General features: G+C 48.0%; 1 protein-coding gene across 5 annotated transcripts in view; it reads right to left on the bottom strand.

Moving 5' to 3' along the window:
- The window catches only part of gbf1 (golgi brefeldin A resistant guanine nucleotide exchange factor 1), a 78,323-nt gene that overhangs the window by 25,304 nt on the left and 26,772 nt on the right, over positions 1-26,247 (bottom strand). For 3 of the 5 annotated variants that reach the window (XM_086163536.1, XM_086163520.1, XM_086163527.1), the window contains 7 exons: positions 15,291-15,422; positions 8,316-8,434; positions 7,364-7,472; positions 6,336-6,396; positions 3,877-3,931; positions 3,452-3,532; positions 586-733 (listed from right to left, as the gene is read on the bottom strand). In XM_086163536.1, coding sequence (XP_086019662.1) covers positions 586-733; positions 3,452-3,532; positions 3,877-3,931; positions 6,336-6,396; positions 7,364-7,472; positions 8,316-8,434; positions 15,291-15,422 — 705 coding nt within the window. Of the gene's footprint in view, positions 1-585; positions 734-1,497; positions 1,534-3,451; positions 3,533-3,876; positions 3,932-6,335; positions 6,397-7,363; positions 7,473-8,315; positions 8,435-15,290; positions 15,423-26,247 lie in introns of all 5 variants that reach the window. The other 2 variants (XM_086163543.1, XM_086163550.1) reach the window with 2 other exon arrangements.

The raw sequence follows: 26,247 nt of genomic DNA on the forward strand, positions 1-26,247 counted from the left end.
AAAAAAATACATAATGAAAGAGTATATAAAGATATAAGTGTTTTATTAAGTGTTTTATTTGGCGCTCTATCACTTAACTTACTGACGACACAGTCGCTGCTACACTTTATAGCCTCATTTACCTGAGACACGATGCTACACTTTACTGTTAAACTTAATGTAGCGTCACAGCGAATGCCGGCCCTCTTTTTAAAACGACCAAACCGTCCCCGACTGGCTTCGAGCGATTCTTGCGATGCCTCGTCCGTCGATCTCCCCGCCGTCTGCAGCACAGCGCCAAAACCCCGTGAACATCTCCTTCCTTCTCGCAGAAGACGCTCTCCGTCACGTCAAGATCTTCGGGTCGACAACACGCGCACCTCGCTCATGTTTTTCCCCCGACTTTTGCCAGGCTACCTATTGGCGGGCGGTGCATGGGACTGTTTTTAAACCCCACTTCAGGGACGGCAGCAGCCGCCATCCCCTAACTCAGACCTCTGCTCGCAACACAAAGCAAAAAACAACGAGTGCGACGGCTCGTGTCTCGGAAAACTGAGCGGATGCACTCGGAAGTGGAGGGCCGGGATTCCTTCCGGCGCGTCTTACCAGACAGGTTGTTGTTGCTGAGAGCGGTCGGCTGGGCCGCCTCAGTCTGACCGGAGGGGCTCCGCACCATGTGGCGAGGCGGCCGCGGCGATCGCTTTTGCTTCTTCCACTTGGAGGACTCACTCATGCCGCCGGCACGCATTTTCAGCTGAGGAGGGCAAAGAGGGCTCGCTTTAATGCCGTGCGACAGAGAAGACACATCATCAGGCCGTCGTCAGATAGGATGATTTAGATCTGCTTTTTTTTGTGGTGATCGTTGTGATAACGGCACAAAGTCTCTTCAAGAGAGACAGATATGTGCAGTCACAAAGGGGAAAACTGGGGAAAAAGAAACTCAAAGCCATATTGATGTTGGATTCGGACCCCAAAGAACATCCTGTCTGATCTCGGCCTGAAACCTTTTTTCCAATCTGACGGCCGTCCCTCGGACAGCGACGCAAGAGTCCATGCACGCGCTCCGTCGCCAGCCTCGCATTCCTGCAATGATCCCATACGAACGCGCGTCTCATTTGTTTTCGCGACTTCGATGGTCGGAGAAAAAAAAAAAACAAAAGTCAAGGCATGCTCTATCCTGCAGACAGCGTGGATACACTGACGTGGAAGCGTGAGGGAATGAGGAGTAAATATGGAGTAAAATGGAAAATAATAAAGACTGAGACGGGTGCGTTCCAGGGCACGGATAAGTTGAACGGCTGTTCGACAAAACTACCGAAAGGCGACTACTTCCTAGATTTTGAAGTCGAGGAGGGTCTACTGAAGGTAACAGTACAGGACACCATAACTAGTCCTCCTGCAGGGCAGGTTAGTAAGTTACTGGATGGACCGGGGTGCAGGTCGGGGGAGGGGAGGGGAGGGGAGGGGAGGGGAGGGGAGGGGCTCTCCGGCCGGAGAACTTGAGGTCATCTTCCTTACCTGGACTCGTTTGTTTTTCCACAAGATATTGTAAGCCTCAGAAGAGAAGGGGGGAGGGGGAGCGGGCGGTGCCCGTGATTAGTGGTGGGTAACACGTCAGCAGCGGGACCAATAAATAAACACACACACACACACACACACACACACACACACAGGTGGGTTGTAAACACAGGCTGGAAACACTAAAAAAAAAAAGGAAGACGCTATTTGGCATTAGTGTCTTGCAAATGAGCAGCCGGCCGATGGGCAAGCAGGGTGAGTGCACGGTCAGGCAGACCACATGCAACCACCACAAATAAAAAAAGGGAAAAAAAAAGAAATAAGACGACCGTTCCCAGATACACGCTAAACTTGTGTGAACCAGCTCTCAAACGTAAAAGTAGTAAGTAAAGTCCCACATGTGCAACGATACACAAATTTGAATCGATGCTATTCAACATTAGCTCATCATGAGATACTTGTAATATTCAAAATGACAATGTGAACACCGAAACTATTATTTACTTGTCGTTCTTTGTTTTCTCGCCAATTATTTATGACTCCCCGGGTGAATTCAACTTTGGTTATGTAACAAAAAAAAAAAAAAATTGGGAAAATGCAGCAAATAAACAAAAATCACTGGGAAATAAGGGATGAGATTTTCCAAGACGTGCCGTGAACAAACTGCATATGAGTGTAAACAGCGGGCGTTAAAAAGGTTGCTTACACCGCCGATGATCCGTCTGCATCCTTCTGTTAAAGGAGCAGAATTAAAGTAATCCTCTCTAAACTGGAGACCCATATTTGTATTATGCATCTGACACGAGATTTTTTTTCTTCTTCTCCCAAACCTAAGCAAATACTGTTATATTGCGATCAAAAATGATCTCATGAATATGGTGATTTCCTGGCCGGATTTGCATACCCACTGCGTTGGTAATTTTCCACATTGCCGGTACGCTCCTGCACCACCGAGGTGTTTCCGCTTCTTTAATTCAACGAAGCTTATTATGTCACGTTCCGAGGAGGGCTGTTCCTCAGCTGGGGAACGTGCCAGCTAATTTTCACCATCTGACCTCGAGCATCAAATCCCTGAAGGACCTTCCTGGGCCGTAGAAGGAGCACTTTTCAACAGGATGCATCCCCAACTCTCTGAACCAACTGCTGCTAAGTATCCCGACGAGGAAAGGTGGAGGACATCGTGTTAGCGTCTGGGAGCTAACATGACGAGCAGAGCTTTCTCAGAAGCTCTGCTCAAAACTTTTAACGCTTTAATCAAAATTTCTTGTGGAAAATAGGAAATCAAGAAGTTACCCACCATTGTTTATTCTTTCTTTCTTTCTCAGACAATTTAGCATAAATGGTGAAGAAAGACCTGGCATTTGTATTTAAAGAGGAGTAAAGTGTTTCAATCATTAAAGCAGTCTGAACCTCACATGATTGACTAATCAATTATTAGAAGGGGCTTCGGATCAATCGCGTTCATTTCTGAGTAACAGCAGAGCAGCTGGAGTTCAGAGCATATTACTGACCCACTGGTAATAAGTCACAATTAATTCGGTCCAATTCATTTTCAGCCTTTGTGAGGTGTTTAAGGCACCTCACACTATATGTATGTATACATATTTTCAATATTTCGATACACATAATTGTGTGTCAGTGTGGCTAAGAGGTCTATATTTCTGAAGGTGTGGAAGTGACTGTCCCTGGTTGTGTAAAACCCAGTTGCAACCCAGCAGATGCAAACGTGACCGAAATGCGTTCCCACTGAAGAGGGAGCTTGAGCACAGATCACGGCCGCATCACGCAGCCCGGAATCCAAAAAGCAACACGGTCGCTCAAACAAACAAACAAACAAACAAAAACCCTACGGATCCTCTGCACGTACATGCGCTCTCCCCGAGAAGCCATGCTAACCCTGCCTATGTCGGCGCACTGACCCATCGGACCAATCCCATAAGACTATTCGAAGTACCCTTTCTAGGCCATTCTGACTGCCGTTTCTTTGCCGCTCTGCACAAATTAGATCCTGAGCATCCAGGATACAGGGTGGGGTCTGCGGGGGAGAAAACAGGTATGCTGAAAGATGGGGAAACTCAAAACGCAAACAATGAGATGTCTGGACAAGGTGGTACGAATGAGGCGACATGAAAAGTTATTTTTTAAATGTTTGAAACCCGGGGTCTTTTTTTTAAAAATCGGGAAACGCCCAGGATAAGGCGGCGTTTTTAAACGAGGCTCACTCCCATCGTTAGCGCGACAAGTGGTGGCGTTTCCAGAGCGATTAACAATTGAGCGAAAAAGGAAAACAACAACACAATGACAATGAAAATAAAAAAGTAGAAGGAAAAGGGACCAATAAGAGCAGGCAGAAGATACTCGTCATGTCAGTCCTGTTACCTTCTTCATGCTGGCGCCAACAAAGCTCTTGGCCTCCTCCTTGAACTGGGGCAGTCTGGGGAGTGAAGAGACAAACGGCGTTTAGTGCAGGAAAGCTGACGGTTTTCACTCGGGTGTCGTCTTTCATCGGAAAAGCAACCTCACCGACACAATCAGACGCGCGATCTTGCAATTTTTGAGTTTTCCCGGTCGCGAAACGGCAATTTGCCGGTCGATGCGATATCGGCCGAACACAGTGGCTCCAAGGCGGCTTTCCACGAGCGAAATATATTGCAAAGAATATTGTTTTTAAATGAACGAAGTGATGTTTCGACCCTCAAGCGAAGGCTCGGGCAGAGAAAGGCGACATTCTTCTCACGTACCCGACTGGCTTCCAGGGATCAGAAGTCCCTGGCGTGTGTCACCTCTCTGGACTTCATGATTTTTCAATACCGTGCCACGTTCCATTAAACCCAGCACTGGTTCACGAATACCGATGGGGCGGCCGCAGAGATCAGTGTCTTATCTCCGCTGTGAGCGGGGGAGGAGGATCCAGAGCAGTAAGAACGCTTCTCGTCCCTCTTCGCGGACGTTTACTTCTCCGAGGTGGGCCGACTCGGGTTTTAGCGCGAAAAGACGCAGAGGTCGGGTGGGGCCGCAGGCGGGAGCGCCAATTTGTTTGGATTTCCGGTCGTATCATGACCTCGAGACACCCGAGCTGCCGCCGGCGTGCCGTAAATACAACCCGAGAAAATACCGGGTCTCATGGCTAGATTGCCTTGCACTTATATCTCCAAAAAAATACGTGAATATTCTCCCACTCTCCAGCGAACATGGAATGACATTTTAATGTATTTTTAAAAACAGTTTAAGGTCATTGGGGAAACTTGGAAATAGTTAAAAGCGCTTGAAATGTTTAAATAAATAATTCAAATATCTACAATGACCTCAAGTATCAAGTTATGGGGCAGGCAAAAATATATTTTTGGAATTATATTTTTGTTTTTTTTTGGAATCAGGCATTTTCCATAACATGCAAATAACAAAAAAAAAAAAAAAATCTGCCCTCTTTTATTCCCAAATTGGCAAAACAATAAACCCCGAAAAAGGAATGCGGGACATGTCCTAAGCCGCTTAAGAGGCAATATCATTGTGGGAATCTCAACATCTTCAGTCTGAGCCACAAATAAACTTCTCCGAGGGGTTTGATGAGCGACGCCGGTGGCTGTTCTCAAGGAATCCCACGGAGTAGCGTGTGTGTGCACAGCCAGCTCTCTGTGGACTCTTAGGCTTTCCCGGAAAATGAGATGTCACCGCCAATCACACACACACACACACACTCACACAAACAAAAAAAGAAAAAAAAAAGGAGGGGGGAGACAACCATCCCCACCCCCTCCTGACATTAACTGCGTTAATAGAGTGTTTTCTCGCGAGCACGATTATTGGATGATCTGTGAGTCCAACAGATTAACATGCTTAATACTTTCAGCAGGCAATCTAAGACTCCTTGTGAGGAGCTGAATAGCGCCGCTGCTCATTATTCTCCGCCGGGAGGGGAAGGGGGGGACCGACTCACATCTCTATTATCCGGGCGCCGTCGACAAGAGGGGGGTTGGACACGAGCAAAGAGAGATGTCGGGTGGACGTCGGATTTTGTTTACCGCATTTACGGCCGTCGGCTATTGCGGTATTCTATCCCCGTGGCTGCGTAACGACATGCGAGGAGAGGACGGGAAGCCCGGGAGGCCAAGATCTAAAAAGCTCGGCAAAACCCGAGCGCCGGGGCGTGACGTGGCGTTCATTAGCGCGGCGCCCCGAGATGAAGCCCTGCATTAAATACTCCCGGCGGAGACCAATGACGTCGCAACTTCGGTCTGAGCTGTGTTTGCTCTGCAGGTTCGCTCTTTCACATTCAGATGAGCAGACCAGCTTTCTCTGCATCTGTGTGTGTGTGTGTGTGTGTGTGTGTGTGTCTGATGTTCCTGATTGCCTTGGTCTGGCAGCGCCGGCAATATTTATGTGGCCAGGAGCTTTGTTGGAGAAGCTAAGAGCGGCTTCATCTATATGCAGATCATAAAGTGCGCAGCTCAATTGTCTCATCCCCTTGTCTGTGGCTGAATGTGACTGGCACGCTGATGTATCTGCCGCTGGAGTCGGGGGGTTGTGGACGGAGAGAGCGGCTCATCTGCTAAATGCCAAGGGAGGAATCATGTTATGGCATTAGTCAATCAGCGGGCCCGCTGACCCTATGTACACTCCGAAATTTAATTCATGAGCTACGGCTGAATAATGAGACCTGGCTGGGGGAAGAAGAGGAGGGGGCGTCGCTGAAATTTCAAATTCACCGACGAAGGAATGGCGAGCATCTGGAACGACGCCCCGCCGGAAGCCAAAACCACTCCAATATTCGCGCAAGTGTTAGCCCGGGAAGCTAACACGGTGCGACCGCCCGCCGCCACCCGACCCGGTTCACTCACCTGGAGAACAGTAGCTGCACCATGTCGACCAGTGTGTGCTCAGCTGATTTCCTCAGCAGCTCTGCAAACACCAGAGACAGCACAGGTAAGCGACACACAAGGGCTTCCGTAGAAATAAGCCGCGTCGATGTAGATGGCGGGGAGCGTCGATTGATTGGAAGAATGATTTTAAAACACGTGCTTAAACTTTATTTACAGCAATACCTTGACTCAAGAGTTTAATATTTCATTTGCATATCAAATTACATTACGCTATTCATCCGTCGCAGCCCCCCGGGTATGTTACGGATTTTGACACGAGAAGAGTGTATATCATAAATAACAAGTAATGCATGAAAAATAAAAAACACATCAGCAAAGATAATGTGAATTTACCTTGACGATCAAACATTTGTTGCTCTTCTGCTTAACTTACTTGCTACACACTGAACACCACAACGTACTGCTAAATGGAACAGACGGAGTAAACGCTACCCCTTTCTTTTTGAAACCATCAAAACGTCCCCGACCGGGACTGGTTCCCGCAGACCGCTGCGCCCGATCCCCGTCAAGGTTTCCTGCCTTCTCACAGACGACACTCTCATCACCGCATCTCACGCACAACAACCCGCCCATCGTGTTTTCCCGTGATTTCCGGCGGGATACCGAGTGTCAGTCGAGCGTCGGGCGGCGTGTCTGACTGTCTTTCAACACTTTCGGCACCGCTTGACAGACAGCGGCGGCGTCAAACGCTCATACCACTCCTATCCTAAAGCAAAAAAGACGACTGAGCGACGGCTCCTATCTTGGAAATCTAGTTAGTTGAAGCACTGTAATATACGCACACATACACACATATATGTATATATCTATATATATGTATCAGATATTCTGCAGCTGTAGCCTCAAGATCCACATGGATCACAAACCAAATGCTCAATGTCCAGCATGTCGTGATCCAGCACAGGAGCAGCCCGGAAACCACTTGACTAGAAAATATTCCGAAGGTTTCATGGTTGGATGGGAGCGGTCGGACGGCGGAGGCTTACCACTCAGGCGCATCTCGAAGCAGATTCGAAAGCAGGACTGCATGATCTCGCACACGGACTCGTTGGTCAGGTGAGCTCCGACCGGCGTCAGAAGCAGCGTCCTCAGGACCTGAACCCAATCCAAATGGACGCGTTTTAAAACGTGCTGGCTTATTTTAAAAAAAAAAACAAAAGATGATCTAATTGTGAGTCTGAGGGGCGAAGTAAACAGTGACGAAGAGGGAAAATAGCAACACGGCCTGGCGGAATCTAGATGTAGTGACTGAAAAAAATAAGAGCTTAAAGATCAGAGTCTGGTGTTGAAAAAGGATATATGGGAGGCCGGGGAGGCCGGGGGGGAGAAGTCTGCATCAAAAGCTCTTTCCACCAGAAGGTCTTTCTTATGGCGAGGCAGTCAGAACGCAGCAGCGTGATGTGGGGAGCGCAGTGAAAGCTTATACTTTAATTCAAATCACGTTGTGAAGAAACAGAAAACTGAAAAAAGTATGATTAAATAAAAAGAATATATGTATATATGTGTACATGTATATGTCTGTTTTCTGTTTAATGTAACATTGCACTTTACTGCTAATTTGCACATATTATTATCCGTTATTTTGTCACAGTAGGAAACGTGCATACAGAGAAAGTGACAATAAAGCTGACTTGGTCTTTTGACTGTCAATACAATGATATGAATGCGACATTAAATTGTTGCCGATCAAAGGGTTTTCGTCAATGAGCCCAAAGACATTTCTCAAGGGATGATTTAGTTTGAAATAACAAAAATCTAAGCACGTTTTACCACATGACTTTATGAATAGTCATAGTATCCAGCTTAAAGTCATGAGACAGACAGTGTCTTTGCATATATCGTACTGGGGTTTGAATCTTATTTAGCCTAATATAAAGTTTATCTAAAACACTCCCTGTCGAAATGACCGCCGTTGGTTTTAACTCGTCGTCGGTATACCTGTAGGATCTTCATGAGGACAACTTCGTCGCTGGCGGGGTCCGTCCCGACGAATCTGGCGTGCGTGACGGCGTCCGCCATGTTTTCAATGGCCTCGGCCGCCGCTTCATGGTTGGCGTCTGCAGACGGAAAAAATGAATCTGTTCTCAAAATAGGGGAATACATGTGAAGAAAAGTGCCAATCTGAATAGATTGATTTTGCGGTCACAAAATTTCTTTTTTATTTCCCGAAACCCGTCAGCATCGTGACACCGTCATCCACGATGTTGTTGCTTGTTTTTGTTAGTTTGTTTTTAGACGATGAGAAAATCTTAATCTGCAATAAGAACCCTCCAATTATCCGTATCATTCGTCTTTGCATCAATTAGACAGAGGGGAAATCCGGCGACCCCCGACCTCGGGATTAATGAGCAGATGTGGCTCTTTGTTGGGGGGACGGCTGGGGCAAATTGGCTGTCAGGGCGACGGGGCCCACTGTTTTTGAAACATGAGCGCCGAGCACGCTAGCTGCTTGGGCCCGGTCTGTTTTCCTTTCCCATCGCCTCGAGGAAAGAGCAATTCATTAACTAATAAACAGAGGGCGGGGGCGGGGGGTCCCAGAGGCGATGCGGGGATCCACTAAAAAAGGGGTTAAGGTGAGAACTGGCTGGGAGGCGCAACAACGTGACCCGATTACACTGAGCGCCTAGTTCTTGGAAGGGGCGGGGCCGATGAACCCGTTCAGCGCGGTAAATTAAATAAAATCTTTTCAGCACGACAATCGGTAAACCGCACAAGCTCCCACTTGCACGTGGACGCAGATTTGACAGGCGTCCCGAAAGCGCACGAGTCACCACCTCCCCTTCGGATTCTTCCAGAGACAATCCCCTTTTTCAGATGGCGATGACGCTAAAGGGCTAAAGGGCTAAAGGGCACGGGCCTACGCTCAGGCTCCCGGTGGGGTTCAGCGGGGATCAGACTTAGCCTCGGGCCGGGTTACCAGGTGCCAAAAGAAATGGTAGAAAAAAAAAAAAAAAAGATATCACTACCTGTGGAATCAGTGTTCAGCAGCTCAAACGAGGATTCGGCTGACAAGCTTGTCTGACGCTACAAATAGCAGTTATTGCACCGACCCCCTTCTCTCCAGCCTCTGCAGGCGTGTGTTAATGCTGTCATCGAAGAAGGCCGGGCAAGGCGGCGCGCTCAAGAAGGCTGTAAATACACGGCCGAAGGTCCCGTCCTTAAACGAGTGTGTGTTTTTGTATTTTTACAGCGGCGAAAAATGGGAATGCGCCCTCGCCTCCAAAACGATGCTCTATTTGCAGAGCGTCCGCCTGGCAGTCTTGGCCCCAAAGCATCGCCACAAGTGTCTCCGAACCAGACACCGAGCGGCCACCGTGCGGACTTGTGCGAATGTGCTAGCGAAGTTGTCACCTTGTCCGGCGGTCACTGCCAACGATGTATGAACGTGCGCGTGATCGGCTCGCTGAAGCGCTCCGAGTGGTCAAAACATAAAAAGGTCAGCATAAAGCAACCCGCCGGTCATATCCGCATGCTAAAAAGGTATTAACGGACTGGACTTTGAAAAAGGTTTAGTTCTGGCTCCATTTAGCCAAACAGAACCGTAGGCCTGGAGTGTGATGACTCGCAGAAAGACATCTGGCTACACAAATGTTTTAGAAATTGATTCTTACAAATCAGCAAGAAAGAGATACGTGTAGCTTCATCATTGCAAAGTACATTCAGCTTGTGTTTGGACGCTAATCTGCTGCTCGTCCCCAGACTAACGGCAAGCCGCACGCTGGCGAGTTTTTCTGTCGCCAAAGCAGGACCAGGAGGGGAGCGTCGCCGAGACTGCGGATATTTGAGTCACGCTGACAAGTGCGAGTATCATATTCTTATTTAATGGCGAATAATAAACGATACCCCGAGAGCCGAGCGCAGTTCATGAACTTTTTGGATGGACAGGAAGTAAGACAGCCTCACAACCAATAGCAGGCTGAATTTAATTCAATTTAAACTATATATTCATATATATATATATATATATATACGCGCCATCCCTGTAACCTGGATCGTCACCAGAGACCTCAAAAGCCTGGCTTTCAAACACATGCCGGGTTCCTCTTTGAATTCGCCGGCCATCTGCGGCAGACGTTGGCGCGCGTCCGCCGTTCCCGGGCGAATCGTCTCTCGGCGAAGACGCCGTCGTCGGCTGACGGCTGAGAAGCGCTTAATGTGGGTCCGGCGAGGCCCCGGCGCTGGGGGCGGGGGAGGCGGGGGGGGCGACAACAAGCGTGGAAATTGTGCTGAACACATCCGATGTCCAGGCACAGAAACCGGAGCCACAGAGGGATCCGGCAGAATGTCAGAAGTGATATAAAACACTAATCCTTTTCTTGGCACCGAGTCTATGCAACGCTGTCGAAGAGGAGGGGCCAACGGGTAGTCGGGAGGGGGGGCATTGTTAAAATAACACAGAGGAAAAGAAGAGGCTCTGTGTGTGTGTGTGTGTGTGTGTGTGTGAGACACACTCACAGGGTATGTGGGCAAAGTCAATAGAGGGTTGAACCCAGCCAGCTGCCACTCACTTAAAGTATATCAAACTCTGGTCACAGAAATCAAAGAGGTGGCGAGGACCAGGGCGGGCGCGGCGGTCCAAGCGACGCGCCAAAAGCTCTCGGGGGCCGCGGCGAGCACAGGGGCCGTCTCCACGGAGCAGGAAAAGAAAAAAAAACCACAATGGGACGGCTGTTTTCTCCAAGGCCGGAGAGGAGAATGAGTTTGTTCACCTGTTCCTGCGGTGACTGGCACCAGATCACCTTCCAGCCGGGGGAACCAGCCGGGGGAACCAGCTCCAGCCACACCGAGAGATGACTAACCCATGCAAAGGGCATATTTATCGGATTTCGGCATTAACTTGGTGATCCCGCAGGAAAATGAAGGCGAAGGCGTTCGATTTGGTCGCAAAGTTCGTATTCGATTCTAATTATCAAACAAGGAAGTCGAAGTGTAAAAAAAAGACCAGGCAAAAAATACGGCACATCTTCTCAGACGGTCTAAAGCCGAGCCGCCGCATTCTGATTTTATTTCGCAGCTCACGATTCAACAGTTTGTTTTGGGGATCCAGAGATTTACTTATTTCGCTGCAGGTCTTCTCTTTGCAATTGTGTTCAAATAAATTGCAGGTTGTTTTTTTTGGTTAGTTTTTTTTAATAACAGGAATGTATAAAAAAGTGAGAGACAAAAACAGGAGGCGGTGCAGCAAATGCTAATACAGCCAAACCTCTCCAGAATATCAACCCGTGTCTTTTGATATCTCCTTCCTTTCAGCCTTGACAAGTTCAATTTGTGTGTCACAACAATAGAAGTGTGTCAATTCCGAGTTATTGACTTAAACGCCGTGCAGTATTTTCTCAAGGGTCTTAACGCGATTCTATGCCATTAATCGGTCCGTATGTATAAAATAAAAAAAGGGGGGGTTAAACACATTAATTAATGTGATTTAAGTTGATTTATTACATATAAAAAGAAGACCCACTGATTTCTTCTCTGTCCGACCGGCCCCCGTCTTTCTTTTTAGCAGCGCGTTCCACGTAGATATACCTCCCTTGCTAATAACATATCTCTTTTCCTGGAGAATCACTATGTCGGGCCCTCGAATCATTGTCAGGCTGCAGCTGTACTCGGGCTCATCCCTGCTGGCAGCGGCCGCGGCTTAAACCCCAGCTGAGCCCCCCACCCTGAGCCCTGTGGGGGCCGGTGACCACGCCGCATCTCCCAGCACAGCGAGGGGCTTTGCTGACTAAACAGAGGGGAAGGAGCAGGGGAGGAGAGGAAAGAAGGATCCGGGAGCCATCTGGGTCTCCGCGAGGATCGGGCCTTTCGCCGCCGATAGACCCGGGGCCATAGATTGAGAGGAATTACTTCCCGCAAAATGAAAATGAGCAAAATAGTGCGCGTGTGAGCTCTTAATCCTCGCTTCATTTCTTTTTTTAACATTTCACTGTTCATCATTTGAAGATCAGACCGCATCGGTCCTGGAGAAAGAGAGAGAGAGACAACCAGGCCGTCGACTTCTCAGCATCTCTGCCGGAGTTGCTGCTTCTTTCCCTCCCGGCCAGGAGATGGCAGCGCCTGACCAGATCAGCGCTGCGCCCTTTTCCCTCCGTTCACCGCCGCGTCGGCTTCGGTCGCTTTTTACACCCCAATTCCGTAATCCCGCTTCGCTTTGCTTTCTATTATTATTATTATTATTATTATAGGGAAGGTCTTCACCAGGCAGCCTCAGCTCGGCGTCTGTTGCCACCGAATGCTGCCCTTCAGCCGATGAGGAAAGTTGAAAGTCCGAGCTGCCTTGTGTTCCCAATATGTTTTGATCTCATGACCAAAATTTGATGTTATTTTACGTGAACGTTATCTCAAATAAAAGTTTTTTAGTCATGGGATATTCATTTCAACTCAAGATAACAGAGTCCGGCATGCTCGGCAGACTAAAAGCCAAAATTAAGCTTCAAAATTAGTGTCGATTACATTGCACAGCTATGGACTTTAAACAGAACCAATTCCCCACGGCCACTTGTTATTGTAGTTCAAGCGACAGGCAGACGATCAATTTAAATATATCTGACACTCCATCTAAGCTTCGCTGAACACACTGTCCTGCTTAGGCTGCTTTCGGAACAAAATACTGATGCAAAAATTCACAATAAACGAACGAAAACGTTGAAAATCTGCGGACTCGCGTGTTATATTTTGTAATAGACAGATATATTTGTCCTCCGGTCTCGTCGAGGCCTCACGGCACCGATCAGATCCGGTTTCAATATTTGCTGAACCCGCCGTCCGGCTTGGACCGACGTCTCCCAGGAAAAACTAAATGGTACGCCCGCCAGTAAAACCAGAGCTTCAGCGGCCCGCCGTTCGACTAATAAAAGTCGGGGCGCGATGCGGCAGGGGGCTAACAAAGTTGTCGGGCTTCCGCCACGTCTTCTCCAAGAGTTGCGGAGCGGCGCGTCCGCAGTGGCGAATCCCCTCCGAGAAGCTCCGATAAGATGCTGAGGGTGCGGTGGCGTCGGGTCGGGGGGGGATTAGGGAGCCGGTGTCAAGGCTGGAGTGACAGGAGGGAGTCGTGGTGCAATTTGTGAGGGGTCTTTGTACGCGCACTGCCTGCAAATGCAGGCGATCCGGCAGCTTCGGCATCTCCAGGAGCTCCAGGAGCTCCGGCAGCTCCGGCGCTAACCTGCGCTCCTGGGGGAGGTCAACAAAAGCATCTGTAGTACGTCCGCGGAGGTCCTCGCTCAGCCAGCTCACCGTGAACTCTTATCAAAATCTTCTGGTCGTGGCAACACGACGTGAATGTCTTCACTCACAGACGCTTCACCTCTCATCCAAGAGGCTTCTTCACTTCTGATGAAATTCAGAAACTCCCCAGAGGTCATTAGATCTGAAGAAGCCTCCAGGATGAGGGGTGATACGTTTTCAGGTCAAGAGATTCAAGTCCAGTTGCCACGACAAGATTCCCTCCATAGTATTCTTGGCCTCAACATCTTTTGTGACAGGCATTGCACTTATTCACTTTATTGTTTCTACTGGTATTATTAGTGTGACCAGCACTTTGAGATTCCCTAATGGTGAGAAGGTTTGATGACCAGCTGTGCTGGCGGATGCTTGGCGGTGTAGGTTTAAGTCCCTCCTCGCCTGGAACGCCCAACGAGGGGTTGGTGGTATTGAAGTAGGACCACTGGTAAGGTGGAGACGGACAGATAAACCCGTCTCCGCCAGGAGGCCCTACTTTTTCTTATACTGGCCATTTGGTGGAGTTGACCCTCAAGAGCTGAAGGTCGCGACAGAAGCGAATGACGGAGGAACCCGTTCTCGCCAAGAGACGGCTCTTCACGACATCCGGCTGACAGAGCGGTAATCCTAACAGCGGGCTTCCCGGCGGGGCGAAGGGATTTGGTGCGCCTTGCGCGGAACCGTTCTTCACACGGACGATCTCGCTGTTCCGTTTATCGTTACGCATCCATTCGGACCTTCTGATGTTTACCGAAATTCACTTTTTGTTTTGATCAGGCGCACTAGTATTTACATTTTCTTCTTCCATTCTCAACTTGACCATTGTGTGTCACTTCAAGATTTGACCTTTTTCTTTTCGGGCCACACAGTCCAGCCCCCTGATGTTTAGACTACCATCTGGTGATGCATGCTCATTTCACACTTAACCCAACAACTGGCAGACACCGGCCCATATTTCCATGATGAGGCTAATGAGGACAGGCAGTCCTGACAATACGCCAGCGCTTCTGCATCAACGGTGAGAACAGGCCATTCTTGGCATTCCTCGCTGACCTAATAATAGCCGGCAGCAGTAGTATTAGCTCAAACCTCGTCATTTGAAGGCCGATGCAGCGGAGGTTAACACTCGCGCTACAATATAAATACATCGCCTCGGGACGTGAATTCCGGTAACCGATGGCTGCCGTTATCATGAATTCAAATCTAGCGTGTAATTAGTTTCTCTTTATTGTAATTAGAATGCGGCTACCGGCGGCTAGCGGAGAGGTCATCCTGTCGCAGCATTTTGCGAGAAGTGTGGGTAACGTACAGGGAGACGATCGAAAACACACGCCTGGCAAAAAAAAAAGCTGTATTTTTGGGTTCCGGCAATACGTGGACGGATCCTTTGCAGATAATCAGAATGAAATGAGACCGGTGTCATACATTCCAAATGTTATGAAAGGTGTACTTTTGATTATACGTTATATTATGACGCCATAGCAAAAATGGCCGGGGAACTTTGAAATCAAACACTCTCTGTTTTCATATAATTTGTCACAATATCATCATTGCTTTGGTATAAAGACATTTGTGGGAAATATTGCCAATGTTAGCTTGCAACTTCCGCCCTCGTGTTTTTATTTTTAAAGATGGCGATGACTTGAATAACTGGGTCTAAATCCCGGCGTATGAGTGTGTGTGGGGCCGATGGCTCACCTATAAGGCCGTACGAGAGGAACTTGTTGACGGAGGTGAGCGCCAGCCCGGTGATTGGTCCGGTGGTGTCCTCCGAGCGCACCACTTCCAGGAAGGGTCTCAGAAAAACATTGGGTTCCACGTCCGGCAGCTCTGGGGAAAAGGACCCGCAAAAACGCTCATCAGCTTTGTGAAAAACACACACACACACACACACACAAAAAAAAACAGGATTACAATTGAAATTCTACAGAAAAGTCACACTTTGACTTCAAACGGCGTATTGAAAGCGGGTTTATTGCGCCATTAGGTTTGGAGGCGGAGCTGTCGAACACACAGCAGCTGCATTGCGTAAATAAAAACAACAACATAACATGCGGCGTGATGGGTTCAGGATGCTAAAGGGGTTAGCGACGGGCCGCGGGTCTCCGCGTAAAACTAGCAAAGCGTTGCAACGGTGGGATCCTTGTCAAAGTGCTCGGCACCTCCGTGGGAAAAAACACTAAGAACCCAACCGAAGTAACATGAGCCTACGGGGTTCTCCGACCCTCCCACGTCTCAAAATGAGATTTTAGGCCGAATAAAAACCTACAACAGCAAGCTCTTTTATCAGAGTCTTTGCTCCAGTATGAGCGCTGCTTCTAAAAATGAACGTTACATAAGACAAAGGTGACGGTAAGAGCAGACCCAAAACGTCCTGAGATACCAGAGTTCTATTCATCTACTATCCTTTCCTTGACGACACTTATCTTTTCTAAGATTCGTCCAAGTGTCCGTGTCTATATCACGGTAATCAGCGGGGGCGAGTAGCGCCGACAGTGTTTTTCGATAGAGCGCCCAGCAGCGCCGCTGCCCCGAGGGGCCGGATCAGTCAGGAATTAACTTCAGACACTCGACGGCGTGGCGGAGTCCAGGAAGAAGGTGCGAGTGCGAGCCGGGGCGGCCGCCGTTTGTCGTTCGGCAAGCGTTACGACTCCTTCGCGTGGTGGAAAAAGCCGGCGGTGAAGTCGCGAGGGCTGAGCGGCGACGCCCGGGCCAACACACACTCCGCCGTCGCCGTTCTACCGGGATCGGGAATGGACTCGCGACCCGTCTTTGGCGTCGTGGGTATTGAATAAGCTCTCCGACCCCCTACGATGTTTGACCTGAAAAAGAACGCGCGACGGTAAATTCAAATCACGCAGAATTCACCTAACTATGGGGAGTGTTTGTGAAAAATTTGAACCGGTCACAAGATATCTTGAACCCGGTGGGTCCAAATGAAGGGCAACGAGACGAGTCTTACGCAACGTCTGCCATAAACATCAGCATTAGTGTGAAAAAGCCCCATCAGTTGGATCTTTATGAAACCCAGCTGCAGATTCAACACAGTAGATCTTCTCCTGCAATCAGTTCACAGGAGCTCCGCCCGGGCCTTCCATTCTGGGAAAGCACCTTCGGCCAATCGAGCCCGGATTCAAACGGCCTCTCTTTCTCCGGAGTGTTCCGGGAGCGGGGTCACGGAGGAGGGGGGAGGGCGGCAGGAAAAATAAAAAACAGGTAAAAACAACAACAGGGAAAATTAGTGGAGTCACGCACGGCGCTGCGAAGCGGCGTGCAGGGGGAGCGCATGCCACGGCAATACCGCCGGGATTACGACTCCGCTCCAGACGTGAAAAAACAACCCCGGCATCAAAAGGGCCGCCGAGCGTCCGGACGATCTCTCCGAGTGCACATGTGACCTCGGCGTATTAGCGTGTGATATCCAATACTCCTGCGGCTTGTTTAGAAATCAAATATGAAATCATTTGGAAAATTCACACCGCCTCTTTATCGGCCGCCAGGTCACTTTTCGGGCCCCCGCTTTCAAAAGCAAACCGCCTTGCTCGCCGCTTTATTGAATATTTTTCCAACTGGTGTTTTATTTTCCTTTTTTGTCAAATCTGGCGGCTCGGAGCCGTCCGGGCTTTGCAGATGAAGGGGGAGGGAGCGCCCGACGTAAATTTAGCAACAGATAAAGGCCGCCCGTCCCGCCCCGAAAGCCGTAATGAATCAGAAATCAAATTTGACTGGAAAGCGAAAGCCGTCGTCTGCTTCAATCTGTCCATCAGAGAGGAGAAAACTTTTCAAAGAGGGTTTTAAGCGTGCCATTACTTTACAGTGTAAAAAAAAGAGAGGAAAAAAAAAAGAAAAAAAACGGGTGATGTAGTAAAGGGTGGAAGCAGAGCGCTCAAATGAATCTGTCAATAGATCCTGATGAAGACTTCATCAAAAGCGATCACCCTGTAAGTGCCACGGCTGCGTTCCCAAAGACCGCAGATTGGAAAACTCAATTGTGTTGTATTGATCCGGCTGGCCATCGGTGAGCGCGGCGCCGACCGCGGCGCTCCGTCAACGGCCATCGCCAATCTTCTTAAATAAAGTCTAAATACGGTCTCGGTGCTTCGACTCAATCTCCGGGGCTTGTGGAGTGGAGTGAAATAAATAACAACAGCGGCGGCGGCGGCGGCGGCCAGGCAATCACTCCATAACCACGTTGACCTCCGGGTGACATTGACCAGAAAGGGTGGGGGGGCGGCGAGGATTGCGGGATTAAAGCGGCTCAACCAGCCGTGCATGTTGGCGTCTAAGGGGCCGGGTTTTCTGGATAAAAGTCCCGGTTTAAGAGCGTACAAGCCCAACTTGAGTTCAGCTTAATTGGTAAAAAAAAAAAAGGAGGGTTTCGAAATGAGCCCATTATGATTCACCATGAGCCTAATCCCATGTACCTTCGCCGAGCCGGCGCCCCGTCTCTCCCGCTCGCTCTCTTTCTCCACCCCGAGAATCCAGCCATGTGTGGATTACCTCTCCAAATGACCCCGGCGAAGAGAGAGGGCGGGAGGCCGGGGTGAACCTTTGCCCCCAGGAGAGCGGCGCGGGATGAGGGGGCTTACCGCAAAACAGAGGCCATCTTTAACACATGCACATCTATTGGCAGTGGAGCAGAAAAGGCTTAGAACGCCGGCGGGGGTTGAAACCGAGCCGCGCCTTATTGTGCCGACGACGCCGGGAATAAAACCGGACGCCGACGAGCGTCAGAAATGAAACGTAAACAACCGCGACACCCACGTGCGCTTTTAAACACACAAATATTTCCATCCGGAGCGTCGCCAGATTAGCGCCGGGGGGCTTTTTTTTCCGCCGAGCTACACACACAAACACGGCCCTCTCCGGACCAAAGCGTGGACGGGCGAAAGCTAAACATGGGCTCCTTTCAGTGGCCGATACAACAAAGCGGCGGGGATTATCCCCCCCTAATGCTACTGGAACCGCGACCGGGTAACGTCTTCACCTCAAAAGAGCCAGTTGAACTAAGAACACACGGGAGTAGATGTCCGCTGCGGAAAAAGAATGTTGAAAGTGAAACGCGAGATATTAAAAATGTTGGGGAATGATAACAGCGTTATCCGTGTGCGGCGGGGCGAGCGCACTCACAAATCCGGCCCCCTCGGCCCCCTCGGCCCCCCGCCCGCTTTGAAAACACGCGCAAATCGTGTTGCAAATTTGCCACGACTGCGTTTTTTCCGGAGATATTCTGAGATTCTCAAACCCGCGTTGTTTACAACGCTAACGCGGGCCGGACAGTAGTCCCGGCATGCCTCAGTTTTGGGCCGAAAAGACGTGAAATAGGACGTCAGCAGATTCCCAGGTAGATCCGCTTGAAGATCGAATAGCTTCCTCCTCTGCAGCTGCGCTCCGTCAAGTATGATGCTTTACAGAGTTCTGCTCATTGTCAGGACGGTGAGGTTGCTCCGTATGCTAAATGCTAACACATAAGTGGGAAACCGTGGCAGTAAATTTGTGGACGTACCCATGACAAGTACACACCTGACAAGCTGTATTGAATGTCTGAGCAAAACCTTTGCTTTATATTAACCGAATTTCATTTTGTGTCAGATCGCTGGAGCGTGGAAGGTCTGGAGAAGGTCTGGCGCAGGAACGGCCCGCAGAAATAAACGTGTGCAGGGTGCCGTGGCGTGCAGGTAACACAAAGTCAGTGCATTCTGGAAGATTCATTTTAAAAAAGATTCAATTGATCATTTCAATTAAAAAATGCATGCATTCGCGCACACACACACACACACACACACACACACACACACACACACACACACACACACACACACACACACACACACGTATAGTTTTCAATATGTTTTTGACATATTTTCAAATACATACATTAATATATTTTTGAATGTATTTTTGTATGTAATGGTGTAATGTATCATTAATCTATATTTTTTTTTAAATATATATATTCTTTAAAAACATATATATGTACACACAGTATATAAAGGGGATACAGGGGCAGTCGTAGATGAACGAGGGGAGAATCCCCCAATTCTGACTAACACACACACACACACACATATAGTTTTCAATATATTTTGACATATTTTCAAATACATACATTAATATATTTTTTGAATGTATTTTTTGTATGTAATGTAATGTATCATTAATATACATATCTATATATATTTTTTGAATATATATATTCTTTAAAAACATATATATGTACACACAGTATATAAAGGGGATACAGGGGCAGTCGTAGATGAAGGAGGCGTGAATCCCCCAATTCTAGAACACACACACACACATATATATAGTTTTCAATATATTTTGACATATTTTCAAATACATACATTAATATATTTTTTAAAATGTATTTTTTGTATGTAATGTTGTAATGTATCATTAATATACATATCTATATATTTTTTGAATTTCTATTTATATTCTTTAAAAACATATATATATGTACACACGGTATATAAAGGGGATACAGGGGCAGCAGTAGATGAAGGAGGGGTGAATCCCTCAATTCTGACTAACACACACACACACACACACACACACTTTTCAACTGCCCCCCCCCCCCCCCCGCCCCTTTGACCGACCGACGCAGTGGCCCAAAACCAAACACTGATGGTTATTGATCTGGACCTCTCCGGCAGCTAAAATTAAGAGTCAGCTCCTCTGCTTGCGGCGGGAGGCTCGGCGCGGCGAGGAGAGAGGTGACGCTTTAACAAGACCGGCGAGGCTAAACCAAATCCACGGAGAATACCTCGCTGTTCATCTGCCGAACAAAGTCTTCCATCTGTCAGGAGAAGTTTGATGAATGTCAGCTCTGCGTAGCCCCTCGGCCCCCCCGCCTTCGGTCGGGTCTGCGTCCCGGCATTCTCCTCAATGAAATTGACACTTGTAGAAGGGGGCAATTAGGACGGAACAATGCTATGGAGCTCCATATGGTCATTTCGCCGGGTCACAGCGGTATTTTATAGATGCCGGGAACAATGCCTCTGTGCAACCTAAACAGGCAATTTGAAAGCCCTGGAGAAATTAAAACTTTTTCCAAATGCTTGGGAGGACGGCAGTAGCAGCTAATGCGAGACCGCATTTCCTACAGGGACACGTAGAATATAGTTTGCATTTGTATTTACAAAGAACGCCGTCGGGCCGAGGAAGTCGGCACATCAGGCAGGAACCGGGCAGGTTTCTCGGGCGCCCGCTCGAAGTCTGACGGATCGCCGCCGATCGGAGGTTTACCCGGCGTGCCGGGGAAACGCACCCGTTGCCGCTTTCGTCTCAAAGCGAGAAAGCAACACTATTTACCGGCGGATTAAATTGTTCATTTTAGCATCTCAGCACTCGGTACACCTGTTTCAAGAAGGAGCAAACACTCTGGTTGTGGCAACCGGACTTGAATGTCTTCCCTCGAAGACGTTTCGCTCCCGACCCGAGAGGCTTCTTCAGTTCTGAAGGAGCAGACATGGAGTCACACCAAGTTCAATCATTTAGCTCTGATCTGAGCTGCGTGCAAAACACTGTTTTGGGTTTGTAGCAATGGAGACTCTGGAAATCAACTATTTCACACCCACAACGCCTGATTTGTGTATTGCGGCTTCATTCCTGTAAAGCGCAGACAAGTTAAACCTGAGTCGCATCAGTTGCTCACATTGTGTCGTCATGCACTCGATACCCAGATCGAACATCCGCTTTCAGATTTACGTGACGTTCGTCCAACATCTTTGGCGTCAAGCGTAGGATCCAGATGGTTGATACCAATGATCTGACGGGATCTCGAAAAGATGGGCAGATACGCTGGAAATGACCTCTCAAAACACGATCGGGATGAATCGGATGATTGATCCGTTTGTTGCCCCTTTTACAAGACCAACCAGCACCGAGGATCTCCTGCCTGTATCTTCTGACAGCAACGCACTTGACTTCCGGCTCTTGTGAACTGACGGGCGATCACCGAAGACCAGTGACAGAGCGGCAGATCGCCGGATGGGAATCGAGAACGTGATCGTCCTCCACGCCGGGCCGCAGAGGAGGGAACACACCATCTGCACCACCGATGCTGATTAACCTGCAGCATGTAAATCTAACGGTTATAAGCCGATGTCAACACGTGATTCGGTAAACAATCCGCAACTATTTCAGGCACCCCGCTCCAATTTATGTCATAAAACAAATGTCAAATTAACGTCAGGGGCATCAGTCAGCGCTGTCCGCTGTCATCGCAGACAACAATTCAACGGCCGCAGAGGCTTTGCGGAAACTGATATCGCAACCTGCATTTGACAAAATACCCACGTCATATTTTGGCCGCGCCATTAATCAAATCGTGCTTGAAATGGTGGGAAAAAAAAAAAGAAATGAATTTGGGTTCGCGAAGGAAAAACAAACAAAATCAAGACACGGACAGAGAGCATCGGTTTAAACAGAAATTCTTCAATATCCTGCATTATTGCCAAAATGCCTAATTTGGTTCAGAAAAATTGTGTTCCCAATAAAAAGAAAAAAAAAAAAAGACACAGTAAAACTCAGTAAAAATAAAGCAGGTGCATTTAAACGGCATGACTTCATTACCAAATGTTGCTGGGCCACTTTGCCTGCCAGCTAATGTGCCGCTTTGCACCTGTTATCCTGTACATAAAATGTATTTTCTATGCCGCATACTTTGCACAGAGGCCACATTATTCCGGCGGGGAGCTGGCTGGGCCCCAATGTCCACTTAATGTGTTTCACAGCCTGCTGTCCCTCCAGTGATGGATGGACATACTTTACGCCCAGTATACTTAAAAATAACGGATGTTTCATCGCGCTGACCTACCGCTTGAAGGAGCGCATGAACATTTCTGAGCGTATCTATCGGGATTGTGTGAAACGCCGCTTGGGGTCCCTCCCTCGCCGAGGCTGGGAGAACGGCGGCTTTTCGGGAAAACATTTTCTTCGGAGGACACGTCCCGCCGTCTAATCCGAAATCATCTCGCCATTTTGTCGGACGAGCGCTCGTCGTCCCTCGGCGAGGTGCCCTTCACATGACGTGGGATCATATTATCACCTCTATTTTCAGAAAAACAAACAGTCCGGGGCAAGATGTACAATTTCCACCCCGTCCCGCCACATGTACCCTTGCCAATGTCAGTCGCTGTCTGGGTTAGGATGTTGGGGAGTTGGGGAGGGGGTGAGGAGGAGCATTAGGGGTAAACCGAGTCTGGACGACTCCAGGTTTTGGTCCAATGAGCGGGGGGGTGGGGAGGGGTGGTCGACGCCGCGCACGGCATCCGTTCGGTTCAATAAAGAAGTTTGGAAAGGAGGCAACGGCAGCGATCAAAAAACACATAAAAGGCCTCCGGTGATACAAGCCAACACGAGAAAGTTCATTTGGCTTCCGTTGTGGTGAGAGTGAATGAACATATCCGACCACAATAAGCCAAAAAGAAGCCAAACTTAGCGGGTTAGGTCTCGGACCCACCGTGATCTATCCCGGCCGTCACCGGGCGAGACGCCGGCTTCACCCGAACCGCTTGCCCGTCCAGCGCTGGGCCACATTTAGAGCCATTTCCATGCTTCAGTTCATCTAATGCACCCTTTTGGAACGGGCCCACTCAAACTGTACATGAAAATCCAATTATTCCTATGAAGTCACTGTTTATTTTTATATCCAATCCAAGTCAAATCATACAGTTTATGTGCTGCAACTTTATGTAACTAAATGAAATATCGCCCTCATTTTCAAATGAACAGGAGCATGTTGCAGACTAATTATCATGCAGAATGTGATAATCCATTAAATCTTGCCTATTTTCACTATTAGCAAGTCGGGAAGAGAGCAAACATTTTATCCCCACCGTGGAGGAACGGTACTTGCAAGCCATGAAAAGTGGAAATCAAAGTGCTAATCTTTGCCAGGCATACATCTTTCTGCATTAGCTAGCAAGCCGCGCATGAACTTTGAAGCGAGCCACCGTACAAAGTTCAACACGCCCAAGTTCCACTGGGTGATTTAACAGGGTTTTGGATACATTCTGTAGCCAAAGTAATCTTGAAATGATATTTTGGGGTCCGTCCAATGGCCTTGTATCACAGTGATGGCGCCAGAAGCACCAGTTACCATTGACGGCAGAGGCAGGAATGACCAGCAGTTGGCAAAATGCAAAGACCGGTCGGAGAAACGTCATCGAAAACAGTCGTGCTACTCTTTTACGAACACGGAACTGGCGATTGCTTTCCAGATCCGGAAGCCCTTGAGATGGAACAATCAACCCTGACACTGAAATGGAGATGTCAAACTACAGCTCCAGCTTCACTCTGGTAACTCACCCTGCGGCTGCTTATTGTGTGACTTTACTACCAACGGGCTACTTTACATGTAATAAAAATAGACGAGCTAATTTCACCGTGATAGACCGAGAAGTGCCACAGACAATCGGAGGTGAAGGAGAGATGTTGGGGGAGAAAATTACAACTAAACCAGCCAGCAGGGAAACTGCAGGCCAGGGAGTGTGTGTGTGTGTGTGTGTGTGTGTGTGTGTGTGTGTGTGTGTGTGTGTGTGTGTGTGTGTGTGTTGTCATCCTTATTTGTTTCACCTGCTGCACTCCTTCAGTCCTACACTAATGGCATTCCCATGGGGGCGGCAGAGATTCCAGAAACCACACACTGTTCAGGCCCGACTCTTGCTATTTTTCCACACAAAACGCACAACAGCCAGCGCGCACGCCACAGACCCACACTGCAACTGCCCTCTGCTGGGAATTACACAAGGCTACACGCAAAAAAAAAAAAAAACACTTGAGGGTTCTGGAAAGCTTCAGGAAAGGCTTCACGCTTCTCTGTCACGAAGCTTCACAGTTTTAACGTGGGTTGGTTTTGGTTTTTTTTTTTCTTACTTTTCACACCTGTTTCGCACGACGTCTTGGTGAAGTCGACCCTTGAGCTTTTTTGAATATAAAATTACAGCGTGCAACTATTTCCCGTGTCCCTGAGGCTTCCATTTGAGCAGCAGACGTACGGGCAGGCTGTTCACTCTAGAGGCATTTCAAATTGAAAGTTTACGACAAGTGAGAAGGTCACGTGTGAAAGTGTTCAAATTTGGTCTACGTAATGATATCTTCACCGAAAATCGTATCGTCTTATTGTATTATGAATTTTTAAAATGAAAAAAAAAAATCTACATACAAGTTAACTGTCTGAAAATATTTTGAAAATATTGAGGTATGTTTTCACCCCAGTCAAATTCACTGCATTATGGTTTTGCTTGTTTCCAGTTTGTTGTTTTGAGAAAATTGGGAAAAAAAATAACATGAAAGAAATTCCAAATTAACCATCATTTTTTTTTTGTCTTGCAATCTCCTGTCTTCTGCCTTCTATTTGTATTTAAATTCATACTATTCATTTCCTTTTTTGGCCAAGAAACTGTTAAGCTGCTGTGACAAAGGAATTTCCCTTTTAATAAAGTTCATCTTATCTTAAATAACAGCAAGAATTGTCCACACAGCCGTTCGTAAAACTAACCAGAAACCTTTTAAAATCACCAAGAAATTACGGGCTGGGAAAATATTTGGAATCCACATGAAGAAAATATTATCATGATGATATTAACAATTATAATAATAATAACAATGAAAAAAACTTAATTATCGGCATGAGATAAGTGCACAATTACTAAGATTGTATTTTAAAATTCACATAAGTGGCAGATTTCCCATATTTAACTTCTGTAGAAAGTGTTATGATTGCCACGGTCCAGGAATTCAGCTTAGAATAAACACGCGTGACCAGAGTTGTGTATCTGACACGCGTTTCAGAAAATTCAAATCCCATTGCGTGTATCAATATCCATCAAGGCTCTGCGATCGTCAGGACGCACGATTCTTAAAGTTCTTTTTACGTCTCGGGTCTATATTCCGGAAGGAGCGAGCGAGCGAGGGGTGCACGTGGAATATAAAACACGCACGGGAGCGGGTCGTCCCATTCGCCGGCCGCCCCGAGTCCGAGCCCCTCATTTGAATGGAACCACTCACGGCGCAGCTCATCAGTATTAATAGGCCGATACCACTGTATTTAGACGTGATGCTCACTTTATACCCACCAAGCATTGACAGCAAATCCTCTGTGTGTGTTTAATAAATCACAGCAGTTAGGTGGAATGGCTTAGTCTCCAGTCACTTAATGACTATATTATGAGCCACGGCATTAAGAGGGATTAATACTAATCTTGGCTGTTTCAGTTTACCCTGAAGGGCTGTGTGGTTGGAGGGGACAACGTAGCCGTGTATATTCCCCCGGCCAGCGGCTAGTCAGCCAATTCACAGACACATTACCGAGTTGATTTTGTATGCTGACCGTTGCCAGAGAAAAGGCTTGACTGATGACCCATTTCCAGGACTTTACATGCTGTTTAGCTAGCCTAGAGTGCACACATAAATTAGAAGCCTCCCCTACAATGCGCCTCACCCTGTATGCTCTCTACAGCCGGGGGAGGGAAAAAAAAAAAAAAAAAAAGAGCAAACTCAAAAACAAAACAAACCGTCCCGAGTGTACCTTGCGGAGAGCCTCTGGGTCCAAATGCATCTGGAAAATCCTATATCTATATGTGTACAGGTGATCCAAAAGCACTACAATGATGAGAATCTACTTTGCATTTCACTTCATGACTTA

The sequence above is a fragment of the Fistularia commersonii genome, chromosome 2 (genome assembly GCF_037954325.1).
Source record: "Fistularia commersonii isolate RoL2024-O1a breed Wild chromosome 2, RoL_Fcom_v1.0, whole genome shotgun sequence".
NCBI lineage: Eukaryota > Metazoa > Chordata > Actinopteri > Syngnathiformes > Fistulariidae > Fistularia > Fistularia commersonii.